This window comes from Cervus canadensis, chromosome 22, assembly GCF_019320065.1.
Source record: "Cervus canadensis isolate Bull #8, Minnesota chromosome 22, ASM1932006v1, whole genome shotgun sequence".
Lineage (NCBI taxonomy): Eukaryota > Metazoa > Chordata > Mammalia > Artiodactyla > Cervidae > Cervus > Cervus canadensis.
In genome coordinates, this window is record NC_057407.1 from 153,561 (window position 1) to 178,198 (window position 24,638).

The 24,638-nt window shown below is 62.3% G+C and overlaps 1 protein-coding gene across 1 annotated transcript; it reads left to right on the forward strand.

The window, feature by feature from the left end:
* The first annotated feature begins 20 nt into the window (after nt 1-20).
* On the forward strand, nt 21-23,009 carry ALDH1L1 (aldehyde dehydrogenase 1 family member L1). The gene is made up of 23 exons (XM_043442746.1): nt 21-392; nt 2,828-2,977; nt 4,201-4,435; nt 4,953-5,118; nt 6,257-6,358; nt 6,823-6,912; nt 8,264-8,401; nt 10,195-10,320; nt 10,680-10,771; nt 11,355-11,502; nt 12,852-12,971; nt 13,779-13,906; nt 14,461-14,611; nt 14,764-14,834; nt 16,420-16,525; nt 17,773-17,860; nt 18,229-18,322; nt 19,285-19,384; nt 19,454-19,552; nt 20,096-20,261; nt 21,251-21,356; nt 21,808-22,007; nt 22,798-23,009. The coding sequence occupies exons 2-23, from the start codon at nt 2,851-2,853 to the stop codon at nt 22,851-22,853; spliced, it is 2,709 nt and encodes a 902-aa protein (XP_043298681.1). The 5' UTR covers nt 21-392; nt 2,828-2,850; the 3' UTR covers nt 22,854-23,009.
* The last annotated feature ends 1,629 nt before the right edge of the window (nt 23,010-24,638 follow it).

Below are 24,638 nucleotides of genomic sequence, written 5' to 3' on the forward strand. Positions count from 1 at the left end.
ATGTGACCTTGAAGTCGGGGCCTCCCGAGGTACAGTGGGTCTCCCCAGAAAGACATGACCGCAAAGTGGGAAGTTCCCAGGCCAGTGAGTGAAGTTACTGCCTCTGGGGGCCACTGTCCTCGGGTCAAGTCAGCCCTGCCGAGACCCACCGCCGCGGGCCCTTCTCACAGCCTGTGACTCCTGGAAGGGTCCACCCTACCCCTTGGCGTGACTTCCCGCCAGCCCCGCGCCCCTCCCCTCTGGGGTTCTGGCCTTGGCCGGGGCTCCGGGACTGGCGGGGACCGGCCCCACCTCTCCGCCGCCCAGGCCGAGTCAGCGCCAGCGCCGTCCCCTGCCCGGACCTGGACTCAGAGGTCCCTCTGGATAGTCAGGCTTGCGCTCCTCCGTGCGTGGTGAGTCCCCGGGAGGCAGGCAGGGAGGCTGACCCGCTCGCGCTCTGGGGCTCCAGGCTCTGGGCCCGCGGTGGGGACGCGAGCGGGATTCCGCTGGGGCCGGCAGAGGCTCCCAGCCTGGCTGGGGGTCCTCTGGCCGCAGGACCGCGGTGAGGGGCCGGGCGGCCGGGGGATCGCGCGGGAGGGACGCAGGAGGGGAAAAGGCACTTCCCGAAGCCCACCGCGGTGGGCATCATCAGTCCCGCTTCCAGGAGAGAGAAAGGAGGCTGGAGGGGAGAGGCGACCAGAGGGTCCTTCCGCCTCCTAAGGCCCTCACCCCATTTTCAGGACAGGGGATGGTCCGCCCTGATTGGCCAGAGCTGGGGGCCGGGCGCAAGGACCTCTCGTGATTGGACAGCGCCAGCCCACCTGCCGCGGTCCTTCCCGCTGGGAGGAGCCGGGACCCCAGACCCTAGCGAGGGGGTGGGGGTAGCCCCCTTCCTGGTCTGGGGATTGCATTACCCAAGCTGCTCACAGCCCGTGCCCTCCCGGGGTCTGTCAGGACCCTCACCTGCCAGCTGCCTGGGGGAGGCAGGCACCCCTGCCAGGTACCCCAGTTCTCCCGCACCCTCAATTTTCCAGAAATCGGGCCACTTTCTTAAGCCCTGGATCTTAGTTTCTTGGGCTAAAATTGAGGGGCGTATAATAATAGCCCTCAGCGGCTGAGGCCAATTCTGAAAATCAGGGGCCTGTGCCTGACGCTGGCCACAGACCCTCCGCGAATCTCCCCTCTGTGAACCTTCCCAATGGCGCTGGGAGATGCCCCTGTCCTACTAGGAGACAAGGAAATCTTGAACCCAGGGCAGCTACGCGGTGGCCCATCCCCCGGCCCAGGACCGTGGGAAGGGCCGCGGATGGAGCATGACCCTGCAGGTTGAGGGGTGGCGAGTGTGTGGACCACCAGGTGCCCAGCTGGAATGACTGCAGGCGCGGAAGTGGCGCTGGGCCAGCAAAGGGCAGCTGGGGACGGACGCCTGTGGCTGACTGCCCAGCTCAAGGGCCTTCCGACCGCAGCTCAGAACAGGGGCCTTGAGCAGGGCCTGGCCACTGGGCAGGGTGCTGGGGAGCCCGAGGGGCCCCCTGCTGCAGGCGCAGCCCCACAGCGGCCCTGAGTCCTGCAGGGGGAGGCCCTCCAGGGGCTTTGGGTCTCCTCCCTGCACTCGCCGCCCCCCGACCTGACCTTCCTTGTGCCAAAGCTCAAGGCGGGCAGTCCCCACCCACGGCTCCTGCCCGCCAGCTCCACAGTGGCTTTCCTGACCCTCCCTCCCTGCTTGGACCTTCTCTGTCCTCTTAGTTTTCCACAAGTAATATACACCCAATACGTTAAAAAACAACATTCTGGTAATAAAAAGATAATTATGGCTATCAAAAGACTTCCAAACCCCCAAATCCTGCCTGGTGACTCTTAATATTTCTGTGTGAGTCCTTCCAGGCTTTACTCTGCCAAACACATGTGTGCAAATACATGCACCACACACACAGCACATACACCGCACACGCACACACCACACACACAGCACATACACCGCACACGCACTACACACAAACACCTCCCATATACACACCGTTCTCACCCATTTGACAGCGCCTTGTGCAGAGTTTTTAATCTTGATGACACCCAGCTTATTTTTGTCTTTTTCACGCCTTTGGTGTTGAATCTGAAAAGCACCACACACTGGGTGTTCTCCTCTGTTGTCCCTAGAAGTTTCGTACGTCTGCATTTTACATTCACATCTGTGGTGCATTTCCAGTTACTTTTTGTGAAGACTGTTGATGTGTATCTGGGCTCATCTTTTGCATGTGGGTGTCTAGCAGTTCCAGCAACATTTGTAGAGGAGACTGCCTTTGCTCCTCTGTCAAACAACCAGAAGGTGAAAAGAAGGTGTGCAGGAACTTGGAGGAGGCAAAGATTTCTTAAACAGAATACAAAGCCCATTCAGCGTAAAGGGAGACTTTGGTGCAGGGTACTATGTTCAGTTTAAGAACTTGGGTTCATCCAAAGGCACCATGGAGTGGACAGGCCCCAAGCCCCCAGCCCCGGCCTGTGGCTGGAAGCCTTTGAGGAGCTGCTTCCTCATCAGCAAATGAGGAGACAGAAGCTGATGTGACTTGACTGAGGTCGCAGGGTTGGTTAGTTGCAGAGATGCACTCGGATGACCCGGGAGGACACCGCACACAGCGCTGGGCTGGGGGCTCTGGGGGTCAGGGGGGTGGTCCAGGGTCTGTGACAGCACGCCACTTACCCCTGTGGCCCCTCCTTCTGTCCCCCAGGTGGACCCCTCCCCGCAGTAGCTGGCCGTCCTGGGTGCCCAGAGCTGAGCCCAGGGGTTGGGGTGGAACAGGTGGGCTGCCCCTTGGGCCAGCGAGCCCTGTAGGACACTGTGTCCCTTGCCCAGGTCCTCCCGCCCGGCCCGCTGCCATGAAGATTGCAGTGATCGGACAGAGCCTGTTCGGCCAGGAGGTCTACTGCCGTCTGCGGGAGGAGGGCCACGAAGTGGTGGGCGTGTTCACTGTGCCCGACAAGGACGGGAAGGCGGACCCCCTCGGTGAGTGGGTCCTGGTGGGCGGTGGTGGCAGCAGGGCCTGCGGGTCTTGTGTGGGCTTCCCTGGCCTGAAGTGACCACACATGGTCCTCCCTGGGTCCTGCTCAGGGCCCACTGACCGCCGGGCTTTTCTGGAACAAAGCGGATCACAGGGACGGGTGGTGGAGAAGGCCGGCCTGCACCCAGGACCCCACAGCCTGAGCACCCCGGCTCCCCTCTCCCCTCACCCAGGCTCTGAAGGGGCTGCCAGACGGGAATCACCACGGTCAGGTTCTTGGACGTGAGCGTGCCCTGCGCCCTGTCTCTGGTGGGGGCACCTGTTGAGCAGAGGCCCCCGACCCACCCGCAGCCCCAGAGTTTCTGCCCCCAGGATGGGACGGGGCCTGGGAGTCTGCACCTCTGACAAGCTCCCAGGGATGCACCCCTTCTCCAGGAGGAACACGGTGTGAGAATCACTGCTGAGCTGGGGCCTCAGCTCGAGGGCCGGGCCTTCAGGCCAGCCCCGGGTCCTCCTCAGGCCTGAATGTTTCAGAACGCAGGGCCCGATTCTGTAGGAAGAGGGGGTTCCCGCGACGGAGCGCTGCGGGCCGGGGCGCCGCCACGCTGCACCTGGCCCAGCGCAGCCTGTGACAGTGGCCCCTGCCCGGGGCTGCTCCTCGACCTGGCAGCAGAGGGTCCAGGTCTAGTCCGCTCATGCTGACCCGCCTCCCTGCACACAGGGCAAGGCCGAGGGGTCACTAGGGCCACGCGGCAGCCGTGTGTGACGGAGCTGTCACACCTGTCCCCAGACCTGCTGGGGAGCGCTGACAGGTGCAGGCCGAGGAGAGGGCCCAGGGCATCGTGCCCGCAGGGGCAGGGGCGCGGCAGGGCAGATGCGGTGGGGGGGTGCTGCATCCTCAAACCTGAGACATGGGGACCATGCATCAGAGCCGGGGGGCGGGGAGACCCACTCGTGGGGCCTGTAGGTAAAGAGGTCAGGGGCCACGCAGGCATCTGGGAGATGGAGGCGCTCAGAGGTCCTGGCGGTCGGCAGGGTCAGTCCAGGCAAAGGCATCCCCGAGGCTGGCCCTGGCTGGGGCCATCGCTCCATGCTGCCCTGCAGAGCCTGGCTAGGAGGCAGGGCTGTTGGGAGGGACAGGCCTAGAGAGGGGTGCAGGAGCCCCCCTACCCCACAGGCAGGCAGGGGCTCAGAGGCTGGGGGTGGACTCTCACCTGCTGTCCCGCAGGCCTGAAGGCTGAGCAGGATGGCGTGCCGGTGTTCAAGTTCCCCCGCTGGCGGGCCAAGGGTCGGGCCCTGCCCGACGTGGTGGCGCAGTACCGGGCCCTGGGAGCCGAGCTGAACGTTCTGCCCTTCTGCAGCCAGTTCATCCCCATGGAGGTCATCAGCGCCCCCCGGCATGGCTCCATCATCTACCACCCGAGCCTGCTGCCGCGCCACCGGGGCGCCTCCGCCATCAACTGGTGAGACAGGCCGGCCGCCCAGGGGTCCGCGGCTGCGCTCCAGGGCCCCCGAGGGGTCAGCGCTGCCAGACGCCACCTACCCCGCCCCTCCCCACCTGGAGAGAGAGAAAGACGGACTAGAGACACCAGGAGCAGACAGCTCTAGATGAGAGGGCGAGAGTCTGCAGGGTGGAGCCATCGGAGGCGCCATCAGGGAGGCAGGCATCTGAGCCGGAAGAGAGGGCAGGCTTGTAGCCGGACCAGTTGGGATGCAGCCCCCTGACCTCGAGGCACATCTCCTCGCTTCGCTGGGCCTCAGTCTCCTCATCTGTAGAAGGGGCATGCGAGGCTGTTACACGGCAAGGAGGATTAAGTTACAAGGGCATTAGGGCTTCTATAGCATGGTACCTGGCACGCGGTTGCATCAGTAAACACCGTTTTCCCTTTTTCATCCTCCCCTGGGGAGGCGGGGAAGCCCCCAGGCCCCCTTTTCCGCGGTCCTTCCTTCTGGACTCAGGTGTCACTCTTCCGTCCCTAGGACCCTCATCCATGGGGACAAGAAAGGGGGGTTTACCATCTTCTGGGCAGATGATGGTCTGGACACCGGGGACCTTCTGCTTCAGAAGGAGTGTGAGGTCCTCCCGGATGACACCGTCAGCTCCCTGTACAACCGCTTTCTCTTCCCCGAAGGCGTCAAAGGCATGGTAAGACAGGGCCGTGCACTCACCCCAGGGCTCCCGGTGCCAGCTACTGCCCTGAGCTGGCTGGGGTCTGCAGGTGGGAGGGACTCTCATTTCAAGGCTTCACAGAGGCTGGATTAGAACATGTAATGGATGCTCTCGAACTGAGGTGCTGGAGAAGATGCTTGAGAGTCCCTTGGACTGCAAGGAGATCCAGCCAGTCCATCCTAAAGGAGATCAGTCCTGAATATTCATTGGAAAGACTGACGCTGAAGCTTCAATCCTTTGGCCACCTGATGCCAAGAGCTGACGCATTGGAAAAGACCCTGATGCTGGGAAAGATTGAGGGCAGGAGGAGAAGGGGATGACAGAGGATGAGATGGTTGGATGGCATCACTGACTCAATGGACATGAATCAGAGAAAACTCTGGGAGATAGTGAAGGACAGGGAGACCTGGTGTGCTGCAGTCCATGGGGTCACAAAGAGACAGACACAGCTGAGTGACTGAACGACGACACTGTTCTGTTAGATGGGACTCACGTACAGCTGTTAGAACAACTCAACAAACCTTGGCCAAAAAGGCACATTTTGGGCTCCTCTCCAAGAGGAGACTCCAGACAGGGACCTCTTCAAGCCTGGTTGGACCCAGAGGCTCGGGCCTGTTCCTTCACCCTGACTCTACTTGCCTGTTTGATTAGCTTCCTCCTCACATTGGCCGCCCTTGGTCAGGAGGAGGAGTTGTCCCTGGTGGCTCAAGGGCCACACCTCCTGATTCCAGGGGACAAGAAACCCTCTCTCCCCAAGAATTCACGAATGGAAAGTCCTAGGAGGCGCTCAGGAGCTGGAGGCGGAGGGCAGACCTGAGGGGTTGATTTTGGAGCCGTTGTGCAGCCCCAAAGGGCAGCGCGTCCAGCAGGGGAGGAGGCGGGACGGGGGCAGACGGGGGAGTCTCCATAGCTCAGCAGGGGCCGCCCCCTGGGCCTCCTCCTGGGCCCCGCTTTCAGCCATGGATCCACCTGCTCCCAAAGCAGACCCCGGGGTGCCTGTCCCGAGCCGGGCGTGGTGCTGGGTGGGTCTATGCAATCCCACAGTTCAGACCGTGAGCCCGGGGCCGAGGGGAGGGTCCTGACACCTTGAACACCCCCACCCCCCGCCTCCCAGGTTCAGGCTGTGAAGCTGATCTCCGAAGGCAAAGCCCCCAGACTCCCTCAGCCCGAGGAGGGCGCCACCTATGAGGGGATTCAGAGGAAGGAGGCTGCCAGGGTGAGCGCCAACAGACCGGGCATCTGCACTCTTCCCGGTTCCTCTCTAGGGAGGGCGGGGGCCCCAGGGAGACGGGCTGGCGGGGGGGACTTTAGGCTCCTGGGGGCTGCCCCAGTCGGGGAGCCCAGGGGGGCACAGGGCTGGGTCCCTGACCGGGGTTAAGGGACCTGGTGAGCCCTGTGTGTTGGGCCCTGGTCCTTGTGACCACAGAGCGTCATCTTCCCACAAACCATGCTGTACTTCACATCCCGTCAAAGACCAAGGGTCCACGCGCACCCAGAGCCGAGGCCCCAGGTGGAGACCGGCCCAGCTCTGGGACTCAGAGGAAGCCGGGCTCCTCAGCCCATCCCCAGGGCTCCACCCAGTGTCAGGAGTGTCCATGGGGAGGAGGGGAGGCCGGGGGTGGGGCCCCAGGGTTCGGGGTGCAGGGAGGGACCGCTGAGCACACACATCCTGCCCCGCAGATCGACTGGGACCAGCCCGCAGAGGCCATTCATAACTGGATCCGTGGAAATGACAAGGTGCCGGGTGCCTGGACAGAGGCCTGTGGGCAGGTGTGTCCCTGCGACCAGGACGGCCGTGCTCCTGGGCCCCCTGCTGCTAAACTGCGGGAAGGTGTGAGCTACATGGTCACAGGCACTGGCAGACCCCAGCCCCAGCCCCCTGGGTCCTGGAGGGGTGGGGTCCACACACACGAGGCCTTCGGGCCAGGCAGCAGCTCTGGGGTCAGACTTTCACCCCCTGGCGATCAAAAGTTCCGAAACAACAGAAGTGAAAACAGTGAATCACCAACGTGGTATTTAGTACCTGTGTGCTGAGCACTCACAGAAAAGATGGTTCAGAGCCGAGAGGCCCCAGACCATGCACGGTCTGCTGACATGAAGCAGGTTACACGGTGAGGAGGCAGTGACTCTTCGCTTTCCAAGGCCCGTCTCCGTTTAGACAGCATATTAAAAAGCAGAGACGTTACTTTGCCAACAAAGGTCTGTTTAGTCAAACCTATGGTTTTTCCGGTAGTCATGTGTGGATGTGAGAGTTGGATTATAAAGAAAGCTGAGCACCGAAGAACTGATGCTTTTGAACTGTGGTGTTGGAGAAGACTCTTGAGAGTCCCTTGGACTGCAAGGAGATCCAACCAGTCCATCCTAAAGGAGATCAGTCCTGAATATTCATAGGAAGGACTGATGCTGAAGCGGAAACTCCAATCCTTTGGCCACCTGATGCGAAGAGCTGACTCATTGGAAAAGACCTTGATGCTGGGAATTGAAGGTGGGAGGAGAAGGGGACGACAGAGGATGAGATGGTTGGATGGTATCACTGACTCGATGGACATGAGTTTGAGCAAGCTCCAGGAGTTGGTGATGGACAGGGGAGCTTGGCGTGCTGCAGTCCATGGGGTCGCAAAGAGTTGGACACGACTGAGTGACTGAACTGCACTGAGTAGCCCTCAGAGACCCCAGTCCAACCCTGACTCGCCCTCGCCCTGGGGGCACGGGGGCTTCAGCCAGGCCCTTTTGAGGACAGCCCTGTCCTCCACGAAGCCCCTGACCGTCCGAACCCCTGCTCATGGGCGGGCTTCCCAGACCATCCGGGGTCTCTGGCCTTGCCACCACCAGCCCCCTTTGCACCGCGGCCAGGGCGTGGAGCGTCCCCAGGCAGGCACTCCCTCAGTACCGGCTGAGCACACTCTCTGCAGGTGTCTGACCCTGGGGTCGGAGGTCATGGTCCCATGGGAGGTGGGAGGGGCCCCCCTCTGCAGCCTCCCGCCTGCCCCGGTCTCATCTGTGCTCCGGGCACTGATACCTGGGCTGTCACAGCCCGTCATCCCCCGCTGGCTCAGCCCCTCCTGGTGGGCCACGGGGGCTCCCCTCTCATCTCCACCTTCCGGTTTCCGGTCCCCAACAGAAGCTGACGTTTTTCAACTCGACGCTGAGCACCGCGGGCCTGGAGCCTGAGGGAGAGGACCTGCCCATCCCGGGCGCCCACCGGCCGGGGGTGGTCACCAAAGCGGGCCTCGTCCTCTTCGGGAACGACGGCCGGATGGTAAGGGTGCTGCTGCGACTCCTGGTCTGTACTGTGGGCTCAGGCCCCGCAGGGAGACCCCTAGCCATTCTGGAGAAAACCGGGAAAGGAGACCACAGAATCCAGGAGGGAAGACCCTCACCTGCTGGGTCGGCCACTTTTCCATCCCAGGAAGGCCTGCCCCGGGCTCTTACTGACCAGGTGCCCTGTCCGAGCTGGGGACCCTGGGGTGCATCAGAGTCGGGGGGTCTTATCCAGAGAACCCTGTGCCCGGGCCTTGTCTCAGCCCAGCAGAGTCCAGGTGCACATAGCATGCAGAGTTTCCTTCTCTTTGAATAAAAGTCCCGCCGGGCACATAAGCTGCTCTGACCCACTTTAGCAACTGCAGCTCAGGGTGACACATAGGATTTACGCAGCTAAATATTTATGTGTGCTTGAAAGCCACACTCTGTTTAAAGCAATTGAGTTCTCCCCACAGCTGTATGAGATCCGTGTTAGCATTTCACCATTTGACCAAGTAGAAAACTGAAGCAAAGAAATTCAGATCCCCTGTCTATTGTTATCCATGCACGTGACACTCACCGCACCAGGTGGTGGACAGGTGGCCTGGGCCCTAAGGTACTGGGGGCAGCAAAGCAGGAGGGCAGGCAGGGTCTCGGGGCACTAGGGGAGCTCCAGGGGACTCTGCGGATGCTGAACGTATGGTGGCGGCCGTGCGAACAGGCCAGGGCGGGGAGCAGCTTGGCTTGGACCAGTGACAGCTCGCTCTGGGTGCCCGTCCTGCTGGCCCGAGGCTGCCTGCGGGTTGCAGCGCCTGGGTGACCCTTCGTGGGCAGCACTGAAGTTGAACGAGGGCATCTGTCTCAGGCCAGGTTCCCGCAGCAGATCCAGGAGGGAGCGTGTACGTTCGGGTTATGGAAGGAGGCAGCTCGGGAGGAGGACAGTGGTCACAGAGAGGCGGGCCTCTCTGCTGACCATGACCAAGCTTAGCTGCCAGCCGCAGTGGAGGACAGGGCCCAGGCGTAGGTCCTGGTGCAGCCGCAGGAGGAAGGCACCAGCCACGTGGATTTGGGCCGCATCTTCCCTGACATCCCCAAGGGAACCGCAAGGCCTAGAGGTGGCCGTGATGGCCCTGGGATGAGGGTCTTTCAGGAGCGTCCAGCCGGGCTTGGCTGGGCTGGGGCTCCAGAGCACGCATGGAGGCAGCAGTCAGGAGAAGGGGGTGGTGAGCAGGGAGCCCAGCTCCAGTTCTGGGGGGCGTCACTCTTCACAGAGCGCCTCACCCGGCAGGCGCGTCCTCTGCCGTGAGCACACACGCTCCCCGACCCAGAGGGAGCCTCTGATGACCAGGGCCAGTCTCCACGCAGTTTCTGCAAGCTGGGGGCTGGGTGCTGGATGACTAGCTGTTTTCTCCGTTGGCCTTCAAGGCAGTTCTGGGATGACTTCCGTCTCACATGCAGGCATCGGTTTCATAGAATAATATAGCCATTGCTGTTGTGAGTCGCTTAGTCGTGTCCAAGTCTCTGTGACCCCGTGAACTGCAGCCCGTCAGGCTCCTCTGTTCATGGGATTCTCCAGGCAGGAATACTGGAGCTGGCTGCCATTTCCTTCTCCAAGTACAGCCATCATGGGTTTTCAAGCCTGAGAGCGTGCTGGGGTGGAGGACACGGGTTCCCCCCGACCGCTGCCCACACCCCCCGACTGTCTGGTCTCCTCATGCCCTGCCTGCGTCCAGGCCTGCCTAGGAGAGAATGGGGCCGAGCGCATGCCTGCCGCGGGGCGGCTCAGGGGCACTGACGGCCCTCCTGTTGCAGCTGCTGGTGAAGAACATCCAGCTGGAGGACGGGAAGATGATCCCAGCTGCACACTTCTTCGGGCGGGCGGACAGTAGTGCCCTGGAGCTGACAGAGGAGGAGCTGGGCACCGCGGAGGCAGTGCGGGTGAGGAGCAGACAGGGCTGCCGGGGCGGGGGGGGGTGGGGGGGGTGGGGAAGGCGTGCGTGCACTGGGTGTGTGTTCTGCTGGGGGCGGGCCGTGCACATCCTGCGTCCGTGTGTCCTGGCCTCAGGCATGCCGTGGTTCTGTCTTCAGGATGTCCCCTGGCCCTACTTCCTCTGCTGGGTCCCACCCTCCAACGGCGAGAGGGCCTGCGGCTGGGTGCTGGGAGGGAGGCAGTCACCCCAGGACCGTCCAGCCCAGGGTGCAGCAGAGCCCAGAGGGGACAGGCCAACCCGGGGCCAGGCTACAACAGGGGCTGCCTTCTGGGCCCGGGAGCCTGTTTTCACCACCCTGCCCTCCAGGGTGCCTGGAAGCGGATCCTCTCCAGCGTGCCGGAGGTGGACGAGTCCACGGACTTCTTCAAGTCAGGGGCCGCATCCGTGGATGTCGTCAGGTGAGGCGGGGGGCGGGGGTGGAGCCCCCGGGGTCTCTGGGTCGGAAGTCACCCCCAAACTGAGGAGCAGGCACTGTGTAGGTCAGAGATCCAGAAAGGATGCAGGTGTGCAGGCCTGAGCCTACCCGGCGTGGGACAGCTGGTGGGCAGGTGCGTCCATCCCCCATGGGGTCACAGCCCCAGAGCAGCCACTCTGGGCCTGGACATGTAGCTGGTGGCTCACGGCTCTGCAAGCAGGAGCCCAGCAAGCAGACAGATGAGGACCACCGCCCCAAAAGGTCTCGGCATGCACAGGGCAGGGCAGGGCAGGGGGCTGAGGCCCCACCATCACGGGAAGAAGAGCAAACTGTATGCAGCAGTTTTAAAGCAATCGCAAGCCCTCCCGAAGCAACTGATCACGAGTTAGTACTGATAGAGCTGGAACTTGAACCCAGAGCCTCTGAATCCACAAACTGGGCTTTCAAGACTGATTCTAGACCAACACCCACGCTCTGGGTGCTGAGCGGAGCCACCAGCTCTGCTGAGAGAAGGGCAGGACCCCAGGCCTTGTCCAGTCTCCCATTCTCCCCCGTCTGTCCTCCAGGCTGGTGGAGGAAGTCAAGGAGCTGTGTGAAGGCCTGGAACTGGAAAATGAAGATGTCTACATGGCAACCACCTTCGGGGACTTCATCCAGCTGTTAGTGAGAAGGCTGCGAGGGGACGACAAGGAGACCGAGGGCCCCATCGACTACGTGAGTCCCAGGAGCCCTGCAGACAGGCCTGGTGCGTGGGCCGTGTGAATCTGCACACCCCACAAGCACCCACATCTGTGGGTCCACAGAGACACCTGGGGAAGCCTGGGCATCCGGAAGGCCAGGACTCCACGAGCCTGCCCTTTGGTGACCAAGCTCCCCTTGGTAACTCCAAGCAGCCTGAAGATGCCAGGCAGTGGGGCAGACTCTACAGAGGATGCTGCTGTCTAAGATTCAGGGCAGGAAACAGGGTGTCGAGGAGACATGTCCACAATGCATCTCTCCTGCCCCCTTCTCTGCTGGCGGTTTTCTGGTGTGGCCTCCAGCTCCCGTCCTACACCCCCTGCTGATCCTCACCCCTCGTTCGGGTTCCACCACCTCCTCCCTTCGTCCTGATCCAGCAATGGCAGTGGCTTCCTGCTGGGCTTAGCCTCTGGCCTGACTCACCGTTTCTCAGCTCTTCCATCACCTGGGTGACCAGTCACTGCACTAAAGGCCTTTGGTTGACGCAGGAGAGAGAGAGACTGAGTGAGAGAGAGAGGAGAATTGGGAATGGTTTCCCAAGAAGGGCTTCCCTGGTGGCTCAGCTAGTAAAGAATCCACCTGCAATGCGGGAGACCTGGGTTTGATCCCTGGGTTGGGAAGCTCCCCTGGAGAAGGGAAAGGCTACCCACTCCAGTATTCTGGCCTGGAGAATTCCATGGACTGTATAGTCCATGGGGTCACAAAGAGTCAGACACGACTGAGTGACTTTCGCACTTTTCGCTTCCAAGAAGGAAAACAAATGACCCTGTACATTCAGCTCGTGTGTGTGCAGTGTGAGGAAGTAACACAGATCTGTTTGTAAAGAAACTCTGTAAAAACCACCCTTGGGGTGTCTCGTTAGGCTACTGCTCCTACAGGAACGAGCTTTGTGATGGTTTGTCTGGCTGGGAGTTTGGAGCAAGGCTGATGAAGGAAGGACAGGTGACCAGGGTGGACGCCAGGCTGGCCTTGGGCTGTGGACACTAGAGGAGACGCCCCCCGGTGGCCCCGTGTGCGTGCGATGCGCTGGGGGCCGTGTCACGTACCGTGTCTGTTGCTGCTGTCACTTCCTGAGTGTGGAGCCCAAGGGTCAGGGCTTGGGCGGCTCTGGCCGGCAGGCTGGCCCTGCGTCTCTGTCTCAGAAGTCACCTCTGCCCCACATGACGGCCCCGGGCAGCAGGGCTGGATCTGTGAGGAGACCCCAGGCCTCTGCTTGTGTGCTGAAGGGTTGCGGGGGCAAGTAGTACCCATGTCTCTGGGGGGGGGGCAGTCCCTGCCTGTCAGGGATGCCCCTGTAGCTCCAGCCTGCCATCCTTGCCACCCAGGTGGAAAAAGCCGTGAACAAGCTGACCGTCCGGATGCCCCACCAGCTGTTCATTGGGGGCGCGTTTGTGGACGCTGAGGGCGGCAAGACCTACGAGACCATCAACCCGACAGACGGAAGTGTGAGTGCAGGCCTGGGGCCCTCGCCCCCACCACCCTCTGTGACCCCTCGGGGCCCTCTCCTGTCCACTGACACCCCGCCTCGCGTCGGGAGGCCCCCTCCCCTCCCCCTTGCCCCCGCAATCAGGAGCCCCCCACCCCCTCGACATTGGGAAGCCCTCAGCATCCCAGGCTCTCAGAATCCTTGACTGTGGCCGTCAGGCATCAGAGCACACATGGTCATGTTCACACACACACACACACACACACACGCGTGTTCCAGGGTGGACACACTCCCACACACGCACACCTGCAGAGGACCGGGCCCCGAGGGGCTTAAAGAGAGTAACAGGCGGGCCACGTGGACCCAGACAAGGACCCCCGGGCAAGCCTGTCAGGGACTGTCACCACCTCCAGGCCAGCGTTGGGGACCCTGAGCGGGAGGCCGTGTGGATGCCTGGGCTGTGGGCTCGGAGACGCCAGCCTCAGTGCCCCGCCCCTGGCCCATCCAGGTGGAGGCCTGAGCTGCGGGGCAGGTGGGCACCCTCAGGGCACAGGATCCAGGGGCTCGGGCGGGCGTATTAAGAAACAGGCCTCCCAACCGGGACCCACTCAGCGTGTGGGTCAGCTTCTGCTCTTGGTGGAGGACACTGAGCCGCCCCTGGCCTGCAGCTGCAGTCTGGGTCTGTCGCCCTGTTTGGCATCGGGGCGGCAAAGGCCCCAGGGGACATGGAAACACAGCCTGTCCTGCCAGCCGCGCCCCCCCAGCCCAGCCTTCCCCGCAGGGCCCCTGGGGGCCCAGAAGCCTTCAGGGCTCGGCTCCCCCGCAGGTTCTCTGCCAGGTGTCCCTGGCCCAGGTCAGCGACGTGGACAAGGCCGTGGCTGCGGCGAAGGACGCCTTTGAGAACGGCCTGTGGGGGAAGATCAGCGCACGGGACCGGGGCCGCCTCCTGTACAGGTGTGAGCCCCACCCCCACCCCCGTTCCCAAGGCGCAGGGATGCTTCTGGGAGGAAGGACTCGCGACTGCACAGCCCGTGGCCCCCAGGGGAGGACTCTCTTATGGCACGTCCCCCTCCCGGTGAAGCCTGGGGAGGACTCGGGGTGCTCCTGCTCATGGCCAGTCAGCCAGACAGGAGCTGGGGGCTGCCTCCCTGGGGGTCCCTGGAGGGGCCAGCAAGCTGGGAGCAGACGGGGTTGCTGGGGCCATGCTGGTGGCCGGGGCGGAAGGATGGGTCAGCTGCCTTCAAGGCTGAGGGCGGCTCTGGACGGGTGGTCTCCACCTGCCCCCCCAACCCTGCCCCCAAAGGTAAGGCCCTCACATGGGGGGGCATCCCACCTCCCAGGAGCCCACAGCCGCCCCTCACACCCCTCCAGCCAAGGGAACACCATCCCATCTCACAGATGAGGACATGGAGGCCAGAGACCGAGTCGGGGGCAGACCCCCAAGAGGGCAGGCAGGCGGTGCCAGCCTGAGGCCAGCGCCCCCTCCATGCCCCTCGCCACCACCCTAGGCTGGCAGAGCTCATGGAGCAGCACCAGGAGGAGCTGGCCACCATCGAGGCCCTGGACGCGGGCGCCGTCTACACACTGGCTCTGAAGACGCACGTGGGCATGTCCGTCCAGACCTTCCGCTACTTCGCTGGCTGGTGTGACAAGATCCAGGTGGGGCTCTGAGCACCTCAGCCATCCCGTCTGATGCCTGCTGGGGCCTCAGGACAGGCAGTCCCATCCCGCCCTGGGCCCGGGTGCAAGGAGCTGCCCTGGGGCGGGGTACGGCCAGAGCCCCCCCAGTGACGCCACTGCTGCTTCTCCAGGGCTCCACCATCCCCATCAACCAGGCCAGACCCAACCGGAACCTGACCATGACCCGGAGGGAGCCCATCGGGTGAGTCACCGGCCAGGCACTTCCGGGAATGCGTGTGGGGGCTCAGAGGTCCCTCCCTGGCCACATGTTTCTCACGTGTTTCTGAGCCTGGCGGCTCAGATGGTAAAATCGTCTGCTTGCAATGCTGGAGACCTGGGTTCAACCCCTGGGTCAGGAAGATCCCCTGGAGAAGGAAATGGCAACCCACTCCAGTACTCTTGCTTGGAAAATTCCACGGATGGAGGAACCTTGTAGACTACAGTCCGTGGGGTCGCAAGGAGTTAGACAGGACTGAGCAACTTCACTTTCACTTTTCATTCCTTTGCCAACCCTGCCTGCCAGACAACTTGTTTCCAGATAAGGTCACACCCTCAGACAGAGCTGCAGGCACAACCCAGCCCTGGAGGCTGCAAGTCTCTGCAGGGCTTCAGCTTTGGAGCCCCCAGCCCAGCCCTCCTTCTCCCTGGGCTCTCACCCGCTCCCGCTCAAGCCTGTGCCTCTGGGTCTGCCCGATGTGTCTGGGGTGGGCACCAGCTTTCCTAACCCCTCAGCACACCCCACCACTCCTAGGAATGTGTGTGGGCCCCAGGCTGGCTCCAGTCTTGCCTGCACTCCTGCTCTGCCGGCCATGTGGCCCCTTACTGACCTGTCTGCCCTTGGTCTCTGAGCACCCTCCTCCCACTGCTGGGCTCAGCCAGGCTTTCCTTTGGGGAAACATTCTCTGACGATGGTGGAGAAGATGGTGATGAAGACAATGGTGAAGAAGGTGATGAAGAAGAAAATAGAAGTGGTGAAGATAATAGTGGAAACGATGGTGATGAAGACGATGGTGAAGAAGGTGATGAAGAAGAAAATAGAAGTGGTGAAGATAATAGTGGAGACGATGGTGATGAAGACGATGGTGAAGACGGCAGTGAGAGTGAGGAGACAGCGGTCACCTGGTCTTCGAGGGGCTCCCATGGGGATGAGCTCGTCTCACTGACCGCAGCGAGGGGTTGCCACCTCCAGGTTCTACAGGGCCACATGGTGTCATCAGTAGGTCTCCTAGGTCATGGGGTCCCTCCGTGGAGACACCGCCCAGCCAGAGGCTTCTCTGGGACGAGGGGCGGCACCGACGCTGGACCCCACCGCTCAGCAGTGTCAGGCTTCGTCCTTCTCATTCCCATGGCGATGGCCCTGGCCTAATGCCCAGGAGGACCCTCATCCACACCCACCCAAGTGACACTTGACCATCTCTCATCCTCCTGCCCACACACGACCTCTGACCCTCTCTCATGGCCGCCTGTCCACCCCTGTGGTCCCAGACTGTCTCCCCGGCCCTGCCTGTCCCCACCCGTGCCTGCCTGCTGTCACCCTCCTCCTCGGGCGGCCCCTTCCAGGCTGCATCCCTAGAAGGTGCCCCAGCAGAAACCGCAGAGTCCTCTGCCATCACCCCTGCTGGGCAGGGGCTGCCGCAGACGGGGCACACCGCCCCATCCGGCCTGGGCAGGCAGCTGCGTGCTGGCCCTGGGCAGGGCCTGGCCTGGAGGGGAGGGAGGCAGCTGCGAGGTCTGGGCGGGGACCCCGGGGGAGCCGACAGACGAAGGCCAGCCTCCCTCCCCGACAGGGTCTGTGGCATCATCATCCCCTGGAACTACCCCCTGATGATGCTGTCCTGGAAGACGGCCGCCTGCCTGGCCGCGGGCAACACAGTGGTGATCAAGCCTGCCCAGGTGGGTGCGGGCACGGCCCGGGGCCCATGGGCTTGGAGGGCGTGGGCAGGGGTGGGCCACAGGCCCCTGCGACCCCCACACGCCCCCCACCCCGCATGGGCAGGGAGGAGAGGGCTCTGCAGGTGACGGCAGCCTGAGAGGCCCAGCTCTCAGGGCAGACTCGGTGTGTTTGGGTCTCGGGGCCGGGTCAGGCTGGCCGGACCGTGTGCAGCCACTCGGTGAGCGTCCACAGCTTTTCTGGGGACACCAGCTCAGCCCCCCTGTGGACCCCAGGACCCAGGCTCTGGGCGCTGAGCCTGGGGCGTCTATTGTTAAAGCTGGGGCTTCAAACCCCAAACATCTCGGGGAAGTTCGTGTGTGTCCTCCACCTGGGCCTCTCGGGGAAGCCCCGTGACGGGGTGCCTCTCGGGGGAGCCCCGTGACGGGGTCCCTCTCGGGGGAGCCAAATGACGGGGTCCTTGCACTGAAGGGGCCTGTGGTGGGATCACCCCACGAGCCGCCATCCTTCATCTGGACTTCAGAGAGATCTGTTAGGAGCTGCAGGCCTGATGCTGGGGCAGTGGGCCGGGGTGTCTCACTCCCTCAGCTCCTTTGGGGCGGTTGGGCCTCAAGGATATTAACATAATAGAAACCAGTGAAATGATACCTGTTCACCAGAGTCCTGTACTCCTCAGGCATTTTAACACACAATGAATTCCCCACTGACTTGCACACACATCTGCTCATGGAAGCGTTGCCGCAGCCCCTGAGGTGACCCTTAACTTCTCCCTTGAGGCTGGGGGGCTGCTGACAGGTCAAGGCAGTGGTCCCTGGAGCGTCCACTGGCCCAGCCCCTCAGGGTCCAAGCACCCACCCAGGCACCACTCAGCCTGAGGTCCAGTGGGGTGCGGGGCGCGGACCCCCACACCAGGCTTCCCCCAGACTGGGGGGCGTGGAGGCAGGTTGGCCAAGGCAGCATCACACAGGGCGGGCGGGGTGAGGCTGCGCACGGAGGAACTCTCGGAGGCCAGAGGGCACAGGCAGCGGCAGAGGAGGGCCAGTGGTCCTGAGGGCCGGGGAGAGGCACGCCCTCGGCCTCTGGGTGTGGCCCTGGCACCCCGGGGCTTGGCACATACAGGTGGAGGTGGGGGAAGGTGCGGGCCCAGGCCTGGCGTGGGGCTGCGGGGGAAGTTGCTGAGGTGAGCAGCCTAGTGCCTGGCTCCCACTGCCCAGCCCTCTGGACCTGACCACCTGTCCCGCATCCTCAGGTCACCCCGCTCACGGCCTTGAAGTTTGCAGAGCTGACCCTGAAGGCGGGCATCCCGAAGGGTGTGGTCAATGTCCTGCCGGGATCCGGTACGGCTGGGGATGGGGCACAAGGCCTGCTGCGTGACACGCCCCAACATGCAGGTGGCGGTGGGGGGGCTGCCTGGGGGAGCCCCAGGGCTGGGGGACTCCTGGATGGGGGTTGGCGAGTCTGACTGTTGGCTGCAGCTGCTGACTGCGAGGAGAGGCTGTTGACCGAATGGGGAACACGGAGGGGGAGCAAGACTGGGGAAGCTGAGGAGTTGACTCTCAGATACGCTGAATTTGAGAGGCTGGAAGACCTCCCAGTGGAGGTTCTGAGCCCCTGGGGAGGACAGGAGTGTCTGGCCCTGGGTGGCTAGAAACGGGTGGCCCGGCTCCGTGGCTGCCCTGACCCACCCCCCGCCCACCCCGCACAGGCTCACTGGTCGGCCAGAGACTGTCGGACCACCCGGACGTGCGGAAGATTGGGTTCACAGGGTCCACCGAGGTCGGCAAGCACATCATGAAAAGGTAGGTGGTGGAGAGGGCGGAGGGGCCGGGGGCTGCGGGCCAGGGGTCTCCATGACTTCCTTCTGGGGTCAGCCTGAAGGGAGGGGGGGGGCCGCGAGAGCAAGGCCTGCGCTGGGACTGTGAGGGAGGGGAGGGGGTGCGGGCCTGGCCTCACGGGGACCCTCCAGTGCAGACCCTCAGCTGCTCTTCTGAGTGACCCCACGTTGGAGCTGCCCTCAGCCCCCATGTCCCGTGTCTCCTACCCCATGTCCCGTGCCCCCCACCCAGTGTCCCGTTCCCCTTGTCCCCCACCGCATGTCCCCTGTCCCGTGTCCCATGTCCCGTGTCCCGTGTCCCCCACCCCATGTCCCGTTTCCCATGTCCCATTTCCCATGTCCCCCACCACATGTCCCCTGTCCCGTGTCCCATGTCCTCCACCCCATGTCCCCTGTCCCATGTCCCATTTCCCATATCCCCCACCGCATGTCCCCTGTCCCGTGTCCCATGTCCCGTGTCCCATGTCCCATGTCCGGTGTCCCCCACCCCATGTCCCATTTTCCATGTCCCATTTCCCATGTCCCCCACTGCATGTCCCCTGTCCCATGTCCCATGTCCCGTGTCCCCCACCCCATATCCCCTGTCCCGTGTCCCATGTCCCATTTCCCTTGTCCCCATCTCATGTCCCGTGTCCCCCACCCTGTGTCCCCTATCCCGTGTCCCGTGTCCTGTGTCCCATGTCCCGTGTCCTGTGTCTCCCATCCCGTGTCCTGTGTCCCATGTCCTGTGTCCCTCACCCCATGTCCTGTGTCCTGTGTCCCGTGTCCCCCACCCCATGTCCTATGTCCCGTGTCCTGTGTCCCGTGTCCTGTGTCTCCCATCCCATGTCCCGTGTCCCATGTCCTGTGTCCCTCACCCCACGTCCTGTGTCCTGTGTCCCGCGTCCCCCACCCCGTGTCCCAGCCCACCTCCCCTGTCCCTTTCAGCTGTGCCTTGAGCAACGTGAAGAAGGTCTCCCTGGAGCTGGGTGGGAAGTCACCCCTCCTCATCTTCGCAGACTGTGACCTGGGCAAAGCCGTGCAGATGGTGAGCACTGCGGGGGGTGGGGGGCTGCCTCGGGGGTTGTAACCCAGTGCTGTCCTCCCCTCTGCGCAGGGCATGAGCTCCGTCTTCTTCAACAAAGGCGAGAACTGCATCGCCGCCGGCCGGCTCTTTGTGGAGGACTCCATCCACGACCAGTTTGTGCGGAGAGTGGTAGGTCCCATTGCCGGGACTGACGCTGCCCGCTCGCTAGCTGCAGGGCGTTGGGGGCCAGGGAGGGCCGGGGAGTGCAGTCTGGTGCCAGCCACTTGGGTCTTGGACCCCTCAGGGCGGCCGTGACAAGTCTTCCCTGGTCTTTAGTATTTCAGCAAGAAGCAGCAGCCCCATGGCTCCAACCCACATGCTGTCTCTCCCTGCCCCGCCCCTGCACCCCTCCCTGCACACCTGCCCTCTCCCCTCTGTGCACACCTGCCCGCCACACTCCTGCCCTCATCCTTGCACACCTGCCCCCTCCCTGCATGCCTGCACCATCCCAGCTCCCACACCAAGCTCAGATGCCCTTGAACAGAGGGTGCATTTGAGGTTCCAACCCAGAAGGCAGGTTTGGAACTAGAGCATGGTTCCAGAGGCCAGCGTCTGGCGTGTGGCCTTTCCGGGGCCCAGTGGTCGGTCGCCACAGATGTGCATGGGGGAGGCGGGTCAGGTGCTGCTGGTGGTCAGGAGCCCGGGCAGCACTGACCAGGAGGGCGTCTGCAGGTAGAGGAGGTGGGGAAGATGAAGATTGGCAACCCCCTGGACCGGGACACCAGCCATGGGCCGCAGAATCACCGGGCCCACCTGCGGAAGCTGCTGGAGTACTGCCAGCGCGGCGTGGCGGAGGGGGCCACGCTGGTGTGCGGCGGGAAGCAGGCTCCTCGGCCAGGTCAGAGCCCTTCGGGCTGGCAGCGGGCGGCACGGCCTCTAGGACAGTGTCTGGGGCAGGCCCCTGCAGTCGGGCTCCCGGACTTCCGCTCCCCCACCTAGGACCTCAGGGGTGGGGGAGCTTGGCTATTGGGACACCTGCTAGATCAGGTGTAGGGCCTGCATACAGCCTCCTCCCAGCTGGAGGTCAGACCCCAACATGCAGCTCTCCTCGGCAGGGCAGAGAGGGGTGGGAGCGGGAGGGGTAGCAGAGTGCAGAGACTGGCCTGTGGGGCTTCAACAGCTGGGGACACATTTCCTTTCCAGACAAGTGAATACAGGCCACACCCACACCCTATGAGTCAACAAGTGTCCATACATAATACATGTTTTAAAAATTATAATTGCTGTTATAATTTGTAAATATATATAAATATAGAATATTTTATTAAATTAATAGGGGCTTCCCTGGTGGCTCAGAGGGTAAAGATGGATTTGACCCCTGGATCGGGAAGATCCCCTGGAGGAAGGGCATGGCAACCCACTGCAGAATTCTGGCCTGGAGAATCCCAGGGACAGAGGAGCCTAGTGAGCTACAGTCTATAGCGTTGCAGTCAGACACGACTAAGCAACTAACAACACTATTAAATTTATCTTTTTGTTGTTGTTCTTCTAAACAGTAGAGAGAAAATTTCAAGTCTCTTGATTTTCCCTAAATTGGGTCAAATTCAATCTCAGTCCAGCAGGTCTCAGGGCCCATGACTCTGTGTCCAGAGGTGAAATAGTTAGAGAAAGCCTTTCTGATGCCAGAAGTGTTTCTGTGGAGTGGCCAGGGCCTGTGGGGCGGTAGTCGGGATGGGAGGAGGTGTGTCCGGCTGAGAGCACTGGCCCCTGGTGGTGGGTGGACCAGCTCCATCATGGGGTGTGTGGTTGAAAGGCCGTGAGGCTTGTGGCCGGTGTGCGGGAGCAGGGGAGATGCTGGAGGGTCTCGAATCCCTCGTCTCCCCCCAGGCTTCTTCTTCGAGCCAACGGTCTTCACAGACGTGCAGGACCACATGTTCATAGCCCGGGAGGAGTCCTTTGGGCCCGTCATGATCATCTCTCGGTTTGCCAACGGGTAGGGGTCCCACTTAGGCCTCTTCAGAGCCCGTCCTGTTCACTGGGGTTTTCACGCAAGCTGCGGGGAGGGAGCTCGGACCGGTGGGGCTGTGGACGCAGCTGGACGCTGCAGAGTCCTCTTGGCAGAGGAGGAGGCCCTGGCTGGGGTGGCTGCAGGGCCTCAGGCCCTCTGGGGGTGTCCTCCATATCTCTCTGGGGGGCTCCATAGCGCGCTGGCCTCCACCCTGAGTCCCAACAGCTGCATCGTGAGCCAGCCAAACCTCAGGGGCCCGCACAGCAGCCCTCACTTATTTTGCTCGTGAACCTGCGGTGTGGTTGGCAGGACTGGCCGTTCTTGGCCCTGTGCTCTGTCGGGCTCTGCCTGGGGCGGGGGTGCAGGCCTCTTGGTGCCCTCCGTCCAGGGCTGGGCCATGCCCTCCTCACGGAGGCCCTGCTGGCTTTCCCTGCAGTGATGTGGACGCGGTGCTGACTCGGGCCAACGCCACGGAGTTCGGCCTGGCCTCTGGCGTCTTCACCAGGGACATCAACAAGGCCCTGTACATCAGCGACAAGTTGGAGGCTGGCACCGTGTTCATCAACACATACAACAAGACAGACGTGGCCGCTCCCTTCGGGGGGTTCAAGCAGTCAGGGTTTGGCAAAGACCTGGGTAAGCCAGTCATGCTTGCTTTCGTTTATTCATTCAACAAACACCCGTTAGAGGCCGCTCAGCCCAAGGGCCAGGGTAGAGCTGACAAGATGGCCACTTACTTCTTTCTGGGAGCCGACAGGCCAGTGACCAAGGCAGGGAGTCAGATCCTGCTAGAAGCTGTCCAGACAGTGGTCTGAACAGGAAGCTGGACAGTGGCTTGAGCTGGGGGCTGGGTCAGCCTCCCAGAGGAGGTGTCCCTGGGCCAAGACCTGAGCGGCTGGAGGATCTGCTGTTGGCCCTGCAGAGAGAGGCTGAGTGCGCGCGTGGGCCGGGGGGCAGGCAAGGGCAAGATCAAGGGGGCCTGGGCGCCCCGATCAGGCTCAGGCTTCATCCTCAGAGCGGGAGCCCGTGGGGGCCAAGCAAACCCGAGAGGTTGATGTGCGTGCCAAGGCAGAGAGGGTGGCACCGGGCCCAGCCTTCCCAAGGAAGCGGACCTCTGCCCGGCGTCCCCCTTTCCCTGGCCGCTAGTGGCTTGGGGTGGCTCCCACCCCCCACCCTGCCACTGTGGAAGCCGGCGACTGGGGGCTGGATCCTGTGGGGGATCGGCTCCGGTGCCCAGCTTGGGGGGAGCGGGCAGCAATGTGCGGGAGAGCAGCAGGGCGCCTCGGATCCATGGGAAGACGGGGGTCTGGGAGGTGACATGGGGAGCAGGGGTCCTGAGATGACCACAGCAGCGGGCACGCCAGCGCCGACCACCAGAGCAGCTGCTGGGACCGTGACGTTGCCCCTGGCGTGGGGTTTCTTGCAGGAGAAGCAGCCCTAAATGAGTACCTGCGGGTCAAGACGGTTACCTTTGAGTACTGAGGAGGGTCTCAGGACCGTCCCCAGCTGTGGCTCGACCCTGAATGCAGTGGAAGCCTCTGGCCTGCACCCCTGTCCCCATCCGGGACCCCCACCTTGCCCAATCCATGTGACCTTGGTCAGGAAGTGACCCCATACGAATAAACGTCCTGGCCAGCACCCATGTCCCTGCCTGTCCGCGTGCCCTGGCTCTTGGGCTCTGTCCCCTGCCTGGGGCCTGTTGTGGAGACGCACCGTAGAGGGGACCCACCCTGTCCAAAGGGGCTGTGACCTGCCTCTCCAGCCCTGACTGTCTCCCCTCTCTGGAGGATGGGGTCGAGGTAGAACTGAGAGTTGGAGCTCCTGGTCCTGGCTGGGTCTTTCTGGTGAGCAGCCCACCAGGAGCCCCCAGAGTTGCCCCAATAAACAGATGCTCCTAGTGTTCCTTTCACTTTGGGCATGGCAGGGGCTCGGGGGCTGTGTGCCAGGACCTCGGGGGCAGAGTCCCGTGTGCAGTCTCTATTATCTCACAGGAAGGAGCACAGACTGAGTTATCTACGTTTGTTTGCCTTTATTCCTCCTTTCCTAACTCCCAGATTTTATCTGGGCTCATGGATGCCTGAAGGGGGCAGAGTTACCAGCCTCCTCTGCAGCTGGACGGTGGTCATGGCGCCCCGTTGAGTGGACAGAGCTCCAGGGGACGTGGAGCCTGCCGGTCCCGAGGCCCAGCTCTGAGGGGAGTCAAGGCTCAGGCTGTCCCCACTGGGGCGAGTGTGGACCCGGTGATGGGCGTTTTCCTAACAAGCAGATGTGGCTGTAGCAGGGGGCTGGGGTGGGGGAGGAGACACCACTGAACACCCGCCGTCACAGAGGGGACCCGCCGGCAGCCTGTCCCGCCCGTGGGGAGAGTGAACCTGCCCCCTCTCTGTATAATGTATAAATGCGCTTATCCTCACCACGTTAACAGAAGCGTTCCAGGCAGTTTAGAAAAATAATACTATTAAAATACTCATGAGAGAACCGGGGCAGAGAGTGTGCGGTGGGAAGGTAGGCAGGAGACACCCACGGGGAAACTCAACCTGCTTCTAAAGCTGGAGAAGCGTCAAAGCGTCCCAGCTGCCGTGAGGAGGAGGAGACCTGGCCAGCGACCTGACCCACGGCGTCTGTGGGACAGAAACAGACTCGCTTTTCTGGAGGAGAGAGAGAAATTCATCTTACAAATCCTCCTGAAACATATTAGTTCTCCTAAAATTGCAGTGACCACCTTCTTACATGATTTTACACAGGGTGGTGATGAAATCAAATCCACATTTTAAGGCAAGATGAGAAAAATGTAAGCAAACATCACCAGCATCAGAACGCTCTCATCTCAGAATGCTCTCATCTCAGAACGCTCTCATCTTGCTGAACCGAAACTCAGAGTTTCAGTGACCGTGGAGCTGAGCTGTCGCTTCCCGCCAGGAGGAAAAAGGCCCACACTGCCCACCGAAGATCTGTGCGCATTCGCTGCACAGGACACAGTACAGTTCAGAACTTTGAGTAATCCGTGTCATGGCTCAGTCCTAACACAGTCACGTTCCATCACACTTCGAGCGTTCACGCTTCCACGCTCAGAGGTTCTGCAGTGGATTCGAGTGTGTATGGAGGGGTCCCCAGATCTCCCAGCGGTTCTGACACCAGCTGGGTCAGCTCAAGCCAGTCCTGACTCCATCTCCCTGGAGGCAGGGAGACTTAGCCCCAAGAGACTCCCACTTCAGACACCAGCTGGGGGTCTTCAGTGGAGCTCGGTCCTGACACTGTCTCCCTCAG